This window comes from Sus scrofa, chromosome 11 (assembly GCF_054392235.1).
Source record: "Sus scrofa isolate SSC_HxYL_T2T_F1_AM1 chromosome 11, Sscrofa_HxYL_maternal_Yorkshire_Landrace_v2.0, whole genome shotgun sequence".
NCBI lineage: Eukaryota > Metazoa > Chordata > Mammalia > Artiodactyla > Suidae > Sus > Sus scrofa.
The window spans coordinates 16,338,920-16,352,547 of NC_139393.1; the positions used below are offsets into that span (position 1 = coordinate 16,338,920).

Sequence of the window (13,628 nt, forward strand, 5' to 3'; positions counted from 1 at the left end):
ACAGAATAGCGTGATAACCTATAGTTATAGCTGCATGGAAATAGGATGACTTATTTTATAAATCATAGTATGGTTTCCATAGCACGGACTTTTTTTTTTTAATGTTCTCAAGCTTTTGAAAATAAGTGATTTTTTTTTTTTTTTTTAACTAGCTCAACCAATACTTTGAAGGTGTTAACAGACCCGCCAGGCTAGAATGGAATGCTGAGTAAAAAAGCACTACATTAAAAAAGAAGATAGCATGCTTCTTTAATTTTTTTTTTTTTTAACCTTGCTTGCTTATTTCCTTCCAACATTTTGTTTCCAATACCAGGACTGGCTACTTACCACGTTTGGTTTAAGAACCGTTTTGAGAAAGTAAGAACTTAGGTATATTTTATACACATTTTCCAAAATATCTATATAGCATTCACATACATAAACGTTTAAAGACAATTCTAAATGTTATCAGAGAGTAGGGAGAAGCTGTGAATATTCTCAATAGTTAATAGCATCACGCCAAACTCAGCTATTTTTGCTGAAATCTGTATCCCCTATGGTGTCTTCAGAGCTGCATAAATAAATAAATAGAAACACGCTAAAGTCCGTGGGGCCAATGCTTTATGAAAGAATAAAAGGAAAAACAAAAAGGAGCAAAGTGATCTTTTCCCTTCTGAGAAACACGCTCACGCTCTAATAACGTTTCTGAGGACGCTATTCCTAATTCCAAATTGGTGTAAAGAGGTTGGCTTTACACGAATATTCGACCGAGGCGGCTGCGCCTGGTCCCACGGGCTGGATGCAGCTTCCCCACAACTACTCAGCTGCGCTCTCCCCGCGTCCCCTCAGCTTTGCCAAGGCCAGTACGTCAAGTTCATGCTCGGCAATCTAGCGCGGCCGGTGTCCTCCGCCCCAAGTTCTCTTAAAATGAGGACCCTTTCGAAATGCATACATCTCACAGTGTTTGTATCCCAGAAAAGATTTCTTTATGGAAAGAAGCAAACCTGTTCTGAAACGCTGAGTATCCCAGACGCTGTTCTTCAAGGTTCCCAACTATGCGACTCAACACCCGTCTACCTTCGGCCTCAGTCCCTCGGCCACACCTGCGCTCAGGAAGCTCCGGGTTCAAGGTTAAGTCCCGGATTCCGAGATGCGGAGACACTTTTCAACGCGCGTCCTGGGAGCTGATCACCAAGGGAGAGGGACGCGCCACCGTCCACCTGTGCCTTTCGGTGGCGGGGAGGGCGAGGCGGCAGGGTCCCGGGGCCGCCGGGGACCCCGCGGCAGGGGAGCCCGCGGGTCGCCTCTGGAAGGCTCCTCTTACCTCTGAAACGCGCGAGCGCAGCGGCGCGGGGCGGCGGGCGAGTGGCGAGGCGGACGGCGAGGCTGCGCGCCCAGCATCCCGCGTTCCGGGACTGCACCCCCGCCGCCGAGCGCGGCTCCCGCAGCCCCGCCCGGGTCCGCCCCCGACGGCGCGGGAAGGGCGGCACCCGGCGGGCGGGGGCCTTGGCGAGCCCGCGAGAGCCGCCCCGCCCGGTCTGGGCAGCGCATCCTTTCCTGCCCGCGCCCGGCTGGCCCGCTGCTGATCAGGAAACCAGGCAGGAAACGCGCGGCCGGCCAGGGCCTGCGGGGAGGGAGTGCGGGCCCCCAAGCACACACATCCAGGGCCGGCCGGCGGGAGCCGGATTTAAGGGCGAGCTCCCCACATTTCCTATTCAATCACTTCTCTCTCCTCCGCCCCCTTGTCACAGGCTTCTGGGGGACCCCCAAGTCAGTCACTGAGGTGGCGTAACTGGTGGGCTGCCAACTTGGTTCCCCTCAAAATTTGGTGTCCCAAACGCCATTGAAGAGATTCAAAAGAGAACAGTTCAGGTAAGGTGTATATCTTGCTTTTTTCTTTCTCAGGAGCCAGAAGTGGTTATTCAATTAAAAATAGCATTTTAAAAACTCTAATCCGGAAGTGTTAAATTTGTGCTTTTAAAAGAATTCCAGAGGATAGAGTTCCACCTTAACAGCCGGGCTTGTTTTTGAATAGGCTGTAAAGTGCAATGCAGCTTACCATTAACATACTAATGCGTGCTAACAGAAATCGGTGCCCCGACGTGGCCCCCGGGGAGCTGGTGATTGGAAAGAGGCACCAGAAAACTTTGGGGGATGACAGATATCTTCGATTGGTTGGGGTGTGAATTACATGGATGTATTAGGCATTTGTCAAAACATGTAACTCAAAGACTGCATTTCACTGTAAAATTTACCTCATTAAAAAAAAAAAAAAAACTCAATACACCATTTGCACATCCTCAAATCTGTCACTCAATCTTTTAAAAGGTAACACAATTATTTGATTATCAGAGCTATCAGGTTATCAGAGGTACCAAACCAGCAAAGCATCTGTCTTATCAAATAATTAATGCTAGGAGTACTGATTAAATCCATCCAGTTTCAAAAAAGGCTTTAACGTGTTAGCTAAAAAAAAAAAAATGTACAATGTGAGAGCTGTGGGGTTTTCTCTGGAGCAAAATGAGAACTATAGCCCAGGAACTTCTCTGAAGAGGTGGGGGGGAGGGTAGGAGTAGGTCTGTATACACGTAATTTTGGTGCAGGGGCATACGTGCATCCAAACACACATTTTGGCAGAGGCTTGCTGCTATCAAGAGAAGGTTGCTGCTAGTCACAAGGAGCAGAGAGATGTCTCTGTTAATGATTGCGGTGCTTTTCTAGATCTAAGATGCCAAAAAAATTGGGCTCATAAAATCTGGAGTTCCCACTTCAGTGCAGTAGGGAAGGATCCAGAGTTGCAGCAGCTGTGGTGTAGGTCGCAGCTGCGGCTTGGATTTGTTTCCTGGCCCAGGAATTTCCACATGCCACAGGTGTGGAAGTGTGGAAAAAGAAAAAAGAAAATCTTCACCCGAAAATATCTGTCCGAAGGTCCGTTCTGCGGGTTTTTCCCAGAGCAGAGAGGGCCTCAGGCCTGATCTTCACCCTGAACTCCTTTCAGGCATGCTGCAGGTCAGTGACTGAAGTGACTGGTGACTTACTCCTTGTAGAGGCAGATGGCAAATGACCATTTTTAGTGGGCAGAGTTTCGCTGTCCGAATTGTCTAGTCCAACATCTATTCCATCAACTCAAGTTGAGAACTCCTTTTAAAACTACATGCCCTAGGCCCAGCCATTTTTGGTTTTGAAAGCGCAAGCTCAGTGGAAAGAGTGGGCTCTGGAGTTAAAGCTGAAATTCATTCCAGCCCTGCCTCTCTAACCTTGGGAATGCTTAAGCCCACCTATCCTCCACGATACAAGGCTTGTAATAAATAAGACTTATATTGAGGTTCTGTGGTGATTGAGTGAAACATGTAGAAAACAACTTGTTCAGTAGTGATCTTGCAGACACACTCCGTCTAGAAACCCATGCTGCCTAAATCCAGGTCTAAGAGGCTGGATCCGTGTGCTTGGTCATTTTTGCCTTAATTAGAATACTTGCCAAACTATATTACTGTTTATTGGACAATTAAGATAGTTTCTAAAAGAAGGCAACACAGATTGAAGAAAAAACAAAGCTTTCAAAAGAACAACTGGTATGGCCTTGGCTGAGGTGAACTCTAACAAGCTGGCTGAGCAGATAGCTGGAGGTCTAAGTCAGCAACGGCTCTTAGGACCTTGTGCAAACTGTGTCGAGTGTATTTACTGTCTCAAGAAAGCCTCTGTACCGATGGAGAGACTTTCTTCTCCCAGCTAATAGTCTCTGAGAGACAAGCTTTAACAGACTCAAGATTATCGGGACACAAGGAAGAGCACGAATGACCCAGTTTTCACAGTGTGATACCAAGATCTTACATGCCTGTTAACCTGACGTTTCTGGAGGGCGTCCCACATCATGGATAAGGGCTCCTGGTATGGAATTTGAATAAGACAGTGTATCTCAAACAGGCTGAGTCCTGACAGGTCTCGGTCAGGAGCCTTTGGGGAAGATTGAGGTTTCAGAGTCAACTCGTGACACATTATAATTCAAAAACCACTCAATTGAGTTAATACTTGACTTCGAACAGACCACGTCCAATCACTGACCTAGGCCAGTGGGAATTCAAAAGAAGTGTCATGTGACAGTCCTTGAACTTAAACCCAATGTCTCCATTTTCTTAAGGCATCAAGGTAACAATTAGAGACCAAGACAAAAGATCATTACGTATATGGGAGAGACAGTAACAACTCTTAATGGAGATTAGAAATATCAGCGCAGCATTGGGTACTGGAAACAGATTTTTCTAGAGCAGGTGGGATTGAAGAAAGTATGGTTTTGATTATTGGAGGTGGGGGTGGGTGAATGGGAAGAAATAACAAAGGGGAGTCCAGACAGGGACAACGCGGCCTGGAAGCAGGAAGGGGCAGACCTCTTGTTGTTCCCTGGCCCAGCGCCTTCCACCTATGGACTGTCTCTTGGTCCTTGTGTGAGCCTCGTTAGTGGACCAGCTCTTCCTCTCCCGAGAGGCCTTCCCCGACCCTCCTCCGTCAGACCTCAAGGCTCCTTCCTCTGTCCTCCAGGCACGGGACCTGTGGCCCTTCCCGCGGCACACGCTTCAGCCCATCTTCTATTACCGTTGCTCACAGGTCTGCTTCCTGATGAGGCCACGCTCTCAAAGGCAGGGGCTGGATCTTATTCACAACCCCGAGCGGCCCACAGTTCCTCACACAAAATCAGTAGGTATTCAAAAAACATTCCTTTTTACTGAATTGAATGGGAGGTAAAGCAGGGTGAAGTGAAGCCAAATTATAAATAGGCATATACAGGAGGTCCCTTGTAGCCTAGTGGTTAAGGACTTGGCGTTGTCACTGCTGTCCCTGGCCTGGGAACTTCCACATGCTGAGGGCACAGCCAAAAATAAATAAATGAATCGATAAATCAATAAATAGGCATACACATTGGAATTCATCCATTCGGTAGACATTTATTTAATGCTTACTCTGTGCCAGGCCTCGTTCTAGGCTAATCGGACACATCCACGAACAAAGCAGATAAAAATCTCTACCCTTGTGGAGTTTACACTTAAGATCTATCACAAGGGATGGGATTAGCAATAAATTTACATAAATTCAACCATACCTATCAGCCAAAAAAAAAAAAGAAAAAAGACACACATTTAAATAGTTAATTATTGGTGCTAAAAAAAATCTACTGTTGATATGTAGTTTCTTTATATATTTCATTTACTGTATTCATAAAATATTCACACCCATGTATCACTCTGCAGGCATTCTAATTGTAAGATCATATAGAGAACTTTATTGGCAATTTAAGAGATTTTCAAGGATCATTTTGAGCATGCTCGATTCCAGCCTTAGTCACAGCCTTTAAAACCTAACTGCCTTAGAAGATGTAACTCTACTGTACCAAATGGAAACTCTGGGGTTGTTGGGCAAAGGAGAACATTTTAAGTATTTGAGCATGAGAATGATGACAAGCTAAATCCACATCGGATGGGTTTAGTCTGGTCATGGGGAACAAGAGATAGAACATTCACATAAATACACACGGTCAGTCCACAGTGGAATTCACATCATGAATTTAAAAAACAAAAGCCCCAAAACAAGAAAACAGTTTGTGAGCCATTTCCCATTCTTAAAAAACAACTAAAATAGTAAGAGTTTGAGGTCATAAATATTTCTCATCAACTCAATTATAAAATCTAAAAGAAAAAATCTTAACATACTGGCTTCTTCTGACTAAAAGTTTATCATTTCCATATATTTTTAAAAGAGCATTTAAAAAGAACACCAAGTTAAGAAAAATCATTTTTAAATTTTGCAATACCTTTATATACATTAATACCAGTCATTTAACCCTGAAAACATTCTTCACTTGTGCAATGTAAAAAATCTGACAGTATGTGACTGGAAATATTCCATTTCCATAAAGCTACAAACAGATTTATGCTCCTACGAGCAACGTTAGAAAAGCAAAAATAATAATTGTAACGGCAATAAGCACCAAGACAAAACCTTTTTTTTGCACTCAGGGCCTGATTGGTTGTATTTAAATATAACCTCTACCAACAAAAGACCAAAATTACACCTAATTTGGCAAAAACAAAACAAAATGGATAAAGTTATATATACAGAGGTCTGGAAACAGTGAAGAATGCCCAGTTTAAAACAATAAAATCAGTCATACTCCTTTTTTAAGTAATGTGACATTTGCAAAATTTACCCACATCGCTTTTCTTCCACTTTAGTTCACTTCACACAGTTCAGACGGCTCTGTTTTTGTTAATGTGTTGTCACACCAGTGTAAATAAACATGCTGAATTATGAGAGTTTGCTATCATAGATCCAAACCACTAGAGCTAGACCCAATAGCTCAAAACAATTTCAGCTGCAACGCAGTCCAACTGGTGAAACAGATTATTTTTATAATTTTTAAAAACCTTAGTCAGATGAGGGGTGTGTGTCTGTGTGTGTACACATGCACACATCCAAGTGTGCCAGAGCAGTGTGAGAGAGAGCGCATCCCCCAGAGAGTGACACACAACCAACCACACACAATGGCCCGAAAGACACGGGCAGCCAGACCCTGAATCACCCCCAGAACAAACCTGAGGCTGTGCGATGGGGGAATGAGGGGATCTGTCACGCCGGGGAACCGGTGACAGGTTTGGAAAATGAAGGCAGAGGCAGGACGCTTCGGCCACACCACGCCCATGACACTGGAGGAGGTGAAGCGGGATGGGGCAGGGATGAGGGACCGCCTCTGGCCGCACTCAGATGGGTTCCCGGGTCTGCAGCTGAGGGTCCCTGGAGCTTCCCCAAAGGGCATTTGCAGTGGCCTCTTAATGAGGACGCCTCAGGGGTCCCAGAGTCTGCGCCCCGGTCTCCCGTCCTCCGGGTCTGAATGGCTCTCGGTACAGATGCCATCGCTTCTAGAGGCTTGGCCGAAACCCATGACTACCTCCCAGTGCCAACTCAGTCTGAGAAAGGGGCTCTCCTCCCACCGCTGTGGGGTCCCTGAGTTGGAGGTGATGCCAGCGTGCTGGTCGCTGCGTGGCAGGAACAGAGTCAGGAGGTCCGGAAAACTCCGCGGTCCCAGCTCCAGATGAGCCGGGTTGCTCTCTCAGTGCCACTCTCCAGTGAGCTCCTCCACACAGCCGCTACTGTGTGGGGTCAAGGAAAGAAATATTGCTGGAATATGAGAGAAAGATTTTTAAAAGTTCAGCCTTGAAGCGCCTTCTGAAGGAAGGAAAGGAAGACCGCGGTCTATTTTCCCGTCCTGGGCTTTGAGGTGAAAGAGCACCAAGGTTCTGGTAAAGCTGCTTGAAGGTTCTCCCGGCCTCTCCCCCCCCGCGATCCTCGGGAGATCCGGACCAGTCCACTTCCCAAATCTGCAACCATATCTCTGGGCATGTCTATACAGCTCTTTAATTCACTTTCAAAAGCCACAGCAGTTTTTAAATCAAATGACATGGTTGCATTCTTTAAATGCCAACCATGAAATCATTGCTTTAAAAAAAAAAGAAAGAAACTAGTCAGGTTATGTGTATGTAAGTCAAATACAATTCTCTCCTTTTTAAAGGTGCTTTATTTGGTTGGTGAAGGCCTGCCTATGGCTGCTTCTAAAAGCCCTTGGAGGAGCCTCATATGACATCCTATAGTTGGGTATTTTGCTCCAATGTTTCAGGTTCTTAAACTACGCTGTAGGTATAAATTGCTTCATGACACCACCCCCCGCCCCCGCCCCCGCAAATGGGCGCATTAAATGCAGAGAAAAACTTCATTTATAATTCAGTGAATTTTAGCAACACCAAAATAATGATCCAACCTGCCCAAACATGCAACCCCCATGAATGAAATAAATACTCTTCTTTAAAAAATGGTTGGACTTGAAGATCAAGTTAAAATCCACCGTATTTCAAGTTCAATTCTTTTTTTTTTTTTTCAAGTTCAATTCTGAGGGTTTCTATACAACTGTAGTGAAATTTTGAATTCATAGTGGCATTCATTTTCCTGTATTTTCCTATATTTATCCTAAAGAAGCTTCCTGGATCATAATATTTAGGGAGAAATTCAAAGGGCTTTATCGTATACTGTGAATTTCCAGTAAACTCTCAGTTTATCAGGGTTTACCCTTAGCGCAAGGTCATACAACCTCCACATAATGCAAGTATACGGATAACAAGGATTTCAAACACAGAACTCTTAGCTCTGTGTCATAAACAAATTTGGGTAAAACCGCAAGCCTTCCACTGAATCGTCTCGACAAAGGTGGCCCATCTTCTCGGCAAGAAGCAACCTAGGAAGCAAGGAAAAAACCACCGTCACCTGCCCATTCAGAAACACAAATGCCAGCTGGAGTGAAGAACAAAGGCCTACCTCTCTTTAGCTAGGAGGACAGACATGCCCACGAGCTTGGCAAACTCTTCTGATGTCAGGGATCCCTTTTCCGAAACCTAACGGAAACACACAGCAGGGAAAAAAATGTGATCCTGTAGGCCAGGTACTAACCTGGGGAAAATATCTACCAGTATACTCGGGAAATGATTTCCTGAATTTTCTATGAAAATCCAAAGAGTAGAACTAAATCTTCTTCCCTAATGTTTAAGGACCCAGAACAAATACAGTAGAGGCTAAAACATCTTGAAACCCTATATAATGTAATAAAGGCACTGTACTAACTCCTAAAAAGAACCATTCTATAGTCCAAAAAGGAGCATATAACAAATTCTAATTGAGTGTAAAGTACATGCTCCAGGACCCTTATACACAGCATTGGTTTTACTTTGACCCGAGCCACTGCAGTCAGATCCTTAACAGGCTGTGAATTCCCATGGGATTAGCTTTAACTATGTGGTAGAAATATCTGTAGCCTTGGGGTTTTCATCTAGTTTAAAATAAGAAGTATACGTGTGATTTATTCAAATTATACACACTCATCGCAGAGGCTAGGAGGTGGTAATACTTCAAGGATCCTTATGAGTTTGATCAGCAGTTTGACCCGTAAAATCCATCTGAGCTACAGCTGATTTTCATGATTTTGAAGCAATTATTTCACAAAACAATGTGTGACGTTTTATAATGAAGCTTAGGTGGGTATTTACGACAGAAAAGGTTGAATCACCGGCAACATTCTGATTTACAAAGTTAAAAACTTGTTCTCAAGACTTGCATTTCAAACAGAAAGCAAACCAAAAATATCAGTGCACCGGACTCCCTTCCTTACAAGATGTTTTGAGAGTCGGCACATTTCAAAGGGCTTTCAAAGTATAATTGTGATTAATAGTTATTCATTGTTAATGATAAACCGTTTACAGTTGGGTCTGTGCATGTCACTTTTTAGTAAAGCTAAATGCAAAAGGAAATCCTGTTTCTCGAGTTGCTAAGCATCCAGGTCTTCGTGTGGCCGGATCCAAGGACGGGAGGAAGCCGGGGCTCCCGTACCGTCTCCAAGGCTGAGGCCACCATTTCCTCCTCCTTGTGGGACTGAAGTTCAATGACCATGACGCCGCTGTCAAAGACCCGGAGCCTAAAAATCACAGACGGGAGAACAAAGCCATAACTATCTGGGATCTCGGGCCCCTGAGGAGGCACTGATATTTTTTATTCTCCTTGATGCCCAGCGATGAGGGCACTAGTAACATGAAACAACACTGAAACTACAATGACCATGCGTAGCTAGGGCAGAGCCAACAAGCTCGTGAATTAACAGTTAGTGAAGTCCTGAACTATCATCCATGAGCTAAATAAAATATGCTTGGCTACTTTTTTTTTTTAGCCTGAGGATAAAGAGGTTATAATTCACAGCTGAACACTGGTACTGCCATGTCTCCAGAGACTAAGACAAAGCCTAAGGGCAGGTGGCCTGGCCAAGTGGCCTCATGGGAGGAGCCCACGCCCTCCCCTCACTGCCCTGCCGAGGATGGAGGCCGCCGACACGGGGCGGCAGTGCCAGGGGAATTCTACCCATGCGTAATAGAATTTCAAGAGGGGCGACATGCTGGCATTCTCCCACGCAGGCTGGCAGGCCTGGCAGGGCTTTCCTGTCTCCTCAGGACAGAATCATGGCTACAGTTAGCAGACTTTCTGCAGAGGTTCTTTTACCTGAGAGGTAATTTCAGTGCTTCCAGCATCTTGCAGGCATTCACTAAATCTTCTGGGGAGAGCAACTAATGGGGGGAAAGAAAATCCAGTTGACACTGCCAATTAATAGAACGACATTATATAATTATAATGACCACTAAAACAGAAGAGGAAATTTTAAAATTACCATAGATCAAGGATTTTAGGTGGTTTAATCACTACAAGGTGAAAGGGATTAACAAAGAGGCAAAGGCTGCTTTTTTTTTTTTAATTTTAAAAAATTTTGGGGAGTTCCCGTCCTGGAGCAGCAGAAACGAATCTGACCGGTATCCCACTGAGCCACAGGGAGAACTCCAAAGGCTTTTATTCATTAAAGCAATGCTATCCACAGAAATATAATGCAAGTCATGTATATAATTTAAAATCTTCTAGGCATTCCCATCGTGGCTCAGCTGGTTAAGAACCTGACTATTATAAGAATGTGGGTTCCATACCTGGCCGCTCAGTGGGTTAAGGATCTGGCGTTGGATTTAGCGGATCTGGCGTGGCTGTGGCATAGGCCTGCCACTGCAGCTCTGATTCGACCCCTAGCCTGGGAATTTCCATATGCTGTAGGTGCAGCCCTAAAACAAACAAACAAAAAACCCCAAAAACGTCTAGTAGCCACATTTAAAACAAAAAACAGGTGAAATTAATTTTAACACATATTTACTCAACCCTACAGATCCGAAAAGTCCACATATAATTGATATAAAAAGTTATTAATGAACGAGTTAACATTTCTTCACTCAGTACTGAATCCAGTGTGTAATTTATACTTACAGCACACCTCAACTTGGACTAACTACATTTCAAGTTCACAGCTGTCACACGTAGCCAGCTAGCAGCTGCCCTTCTGGACTATGCAGCGTCGAAGAGCCAGCCCAGTGTGGTGGGGACCAACTCAGGTGTGAGTCACACAGAAGGGCTGCGGAACCAGCCCCGCTGGGGTGCCAATCCCAGGCAAACCCCATCTCCAGGTGCGGCTGTGGTCAAAGTATTTAGTCTTTCTAAGCCTCAGTTCCCTCAGGCCCTAATCGCCCCCAAAGGGGATGTGGAGGTGGCTGCCTCCTGAGTCACTGGACGGATAACGCCTGCGGGGGAGTGAGTACCCCCTGGGGGTAGTAGGGTGACTGTTCAAATAAAAACACACAGCAGAGGCTTAACTCAGGGGACTGGGCTGAGCACTGGGGAGGTACGTGTCAGCTGTTTGCATGGAGGTGACTGCTGACACCACAAAACCGTGTCCTACTTCAAGGGCACAAAGAGTGTAGGGACAGAGCCTCGGAGGCCAAGAACATCTGGGTGTGAAGGGGCCGAGAGAGGTGAAGTACAGCTGCTGACTGGGAGCCAGAGGAGCCGGGCAGCTTCCCCTCTGTGTTCCCTGCAGGCAATCTGTGCCCAGGGTGGTTCATTCAGAACAGTGTGCTTTCAGAGACAGCATCGGGCCCAGCCTTACCTGCCATAATACAAACACAGCATACTAGAGCTTTAAGGTACCATTCAGTCCAAACCCTTATTTTATTTATTTATTTTGTCTTTTTAGCACCACACCCACGGCATGTGGAGGTTCCCAGGCTAGGGGTCCAATCAGAGCTACAGCTGCCCGCCTACACCACAGCCACAGCAACGCCAGATCCTTAACCCACTGAGCGAGGCCAGGGATCAAACCTGTGTTCTCATGGATACTACTCAGATTTGTTTCCGGTGAGCCACAACAGCAACTCCCAAATCCTTATTATTATTATTATTATTTGTCTTTTCAGGCCCGCACCCGTGGCACATGGAAGTTCCTAGGCTAGGGGTCCAATCAGAGCTGTAGCCACACCACAGCCACAGCAAGGCCAGATCCAAGCCGTGTCTGAGACCTACACCACAGCTCATGGCAACGCCAGATCCTTAACCCACGGAGCAAGGCCAGGGATTGAACCTGCAACCTCATGGTTCCTAGTTGGATTCGCTTCCGCTGCACCACGATGGGAACTCCCAAATCCTTATTTTATTTATTTTATTTATTTATTTTTTTTTGTCTTTTGTCTTTTTTTGTTGTTGTTGTTGTTGTTGCTATTTCTTGGGCCGCTCCCGCGGCATATGGAGGTTCCCAGGCTAGGGGTTGAATCGGAGCTGTAGCCACCGGCTTACGCCAGAGCCACAGCAACGTGGGATCCGAGCCACGTCTGCAACCTACACCACAGCTCACGGCAACGCCGGATCGTTAACCCACTGAGCAGGGGCAGGGACCAAACCCGCAACCTCATGGTTCTTAGTCGGATTCGTTAACCACTGCGCCACGACGGGAACTCCCCAAATCCTTATTTTAAAGGTAAAAACCTAAGTCCCAGAGAGGTTAAGGCAGTGACTCAAGGTTACTCAGCAAAACCAGGAAGAGAAGCCACCTCCTAGATCCCAGGGTAGCATTCTTTTCACTGTACCCCTCTGCTGCTTAACATAGTTTTGATATTCATAACCCTTCCTCAAATTGTATTCATTGTAGGGGAACTGGTAGTATATTAAGAAAGTCTATATTTAGGTAAAAGAATATCTAAATATTCTATTCTTACTTCCATTCCTCGAGCTCGGTTTACTAAACAGTACACCTCCGTGAGGGACATTATTCCCCCTCGTTCCTGTTAAAATGTGACATAAAAAGAAGCATTATTATTAGCACCAGTTAGCATTTCTTAACAGAAATCAGAAATCATAAGCAGAACAAAATCAGAAAGCATTAAATTTCTTAAAAAGGTTCTGAAAACTGTATTTACACACAGGAGAACCCTATTCAGACATCACGAAGGCATTTCAAATTCCATATCTGGACTTTAATGTCATGATTACTGTTTAAATATTTAGTTAAATGAAAAGTGGGGTTGTATGTCATGTTTCAAAAAAGCACATCTAAGAGGTCTGTTAATCCAGCTACTAAATGAAATTAGAGAATTAAATAAGAATATCACCATTTGCAACCCCTAATGAAGAAACAGATCTAGATGACTCAATGGCTGATAACGTCACCAAAAAAAAATCAGACATTATGTACCTCCTGATGGAAATGTCTAACACCCTCTACGAAATATTCTTGTTAGGAAAAAAAAAAAGAAATTCTTGGAAGTTGCCGTTGTGACTCAGCAGTAACAAACCTGACTACTATCCACAAGGATACAGGTTTGATTCCTGGCCTCCCTCCGTAGGTTAAGGATTTAGCGTTTCTGTGAGCTGTGGTGTAGGTTGCAGATGCGGCTTGGATCTGGCGTTGCTGTGGCTGTGGTATAGACCGGCAGCTACAACTCTTATTTGACCCCCTAGCCTGGGAACTTCCATATGCCACAAGTGCAGCCCTAAAAAAAAAGAACTTGTAGCTATAACTACCAGTTTACAGGAAATACACAGGTCAGGGAAGCATGGCAACCTACAAGTTAACAAAATTCAGACTCTGAGACACTGTAAGATAAACTACTAGTTTCTTCAATAAATAAATTGTATGGTGGAAAAAAACAGATGGGAAAAGGGAAAACCCATACAATTTAAAAAACAAAAAACTTTAAGAAATCAAA

The 13,628-nt window shown here is 44.8% G+C and overlaps 2 protein-coding genes across 15 annotated transcripts in view; both read right to left on the bottom strand.

Annotated features, from left to right (window-relative positions):
- Positions 1-1,383, bottom strand: part of THSD1 (thrombospondin type 1 domain containing 1) — a 62,492-nt gene extending 61,109 nt beyond the window's left edge. For 5 of the 10 annotated variants that reach the window (XR_014819340.1, XR_014819339.1, XM_084981573.1 and 2 more), the window contains exon 1: positions 984-1,383. The gene's annotated coding sequence lies outside the window, so the exon portion shown is untranslated. The remainder of the gene's footprint in view (positions 1-983) is intronic. The other 5 variants (XR_014819341.1, XR_014819342.1, XM_084981574.1 and 2 more) reach the window with 1 other exon arrangement.
- A 3,516-nt stretch (positions 1,384-4,899) lies between these two features.
- Positions 4,900-13,628, bottom strand: part of VPS36 (vacuolar protein sorting 36 homolog) — a 34,099-nt gene continuing 25,370 nt past the window's right edge. For 2 of the 5 annotated variants that reach the window (XM_003130947.5, XM_084981577.1), the window contains exons 10-14: positions 12,639-12,704; positions 10,060-10,124; positions 9,400-9,484; positions 8,335-8,411; positions 4,900-8,254 (exon numbers count right to left, since the gene is read on the bottom strand). In XM_003130947.5, coding sequence (XP_003130995.1) covers positions 8,161-8,254; positions 8,335-8,411; positions 9,400-9,484; positions 10,060-10,124; positions 12,639-12,704 — 387 coding nt within the window. In that variant the 3' untranslated portion in view covers positions 4,900-8,160. Of the gene's footprint in view, positions 8,255-8,334; positions 8,412-9,399; positions 9,485-10,059; positions 10,155-10,295; positions 11,749-12,638; positions 12,705-13,628 lie in introns of those variants that run through there. The other 3 variants (XR_014819344.1, XM_005668376.4, XR_014819343.1) reach the window with 3 other exon arrangements.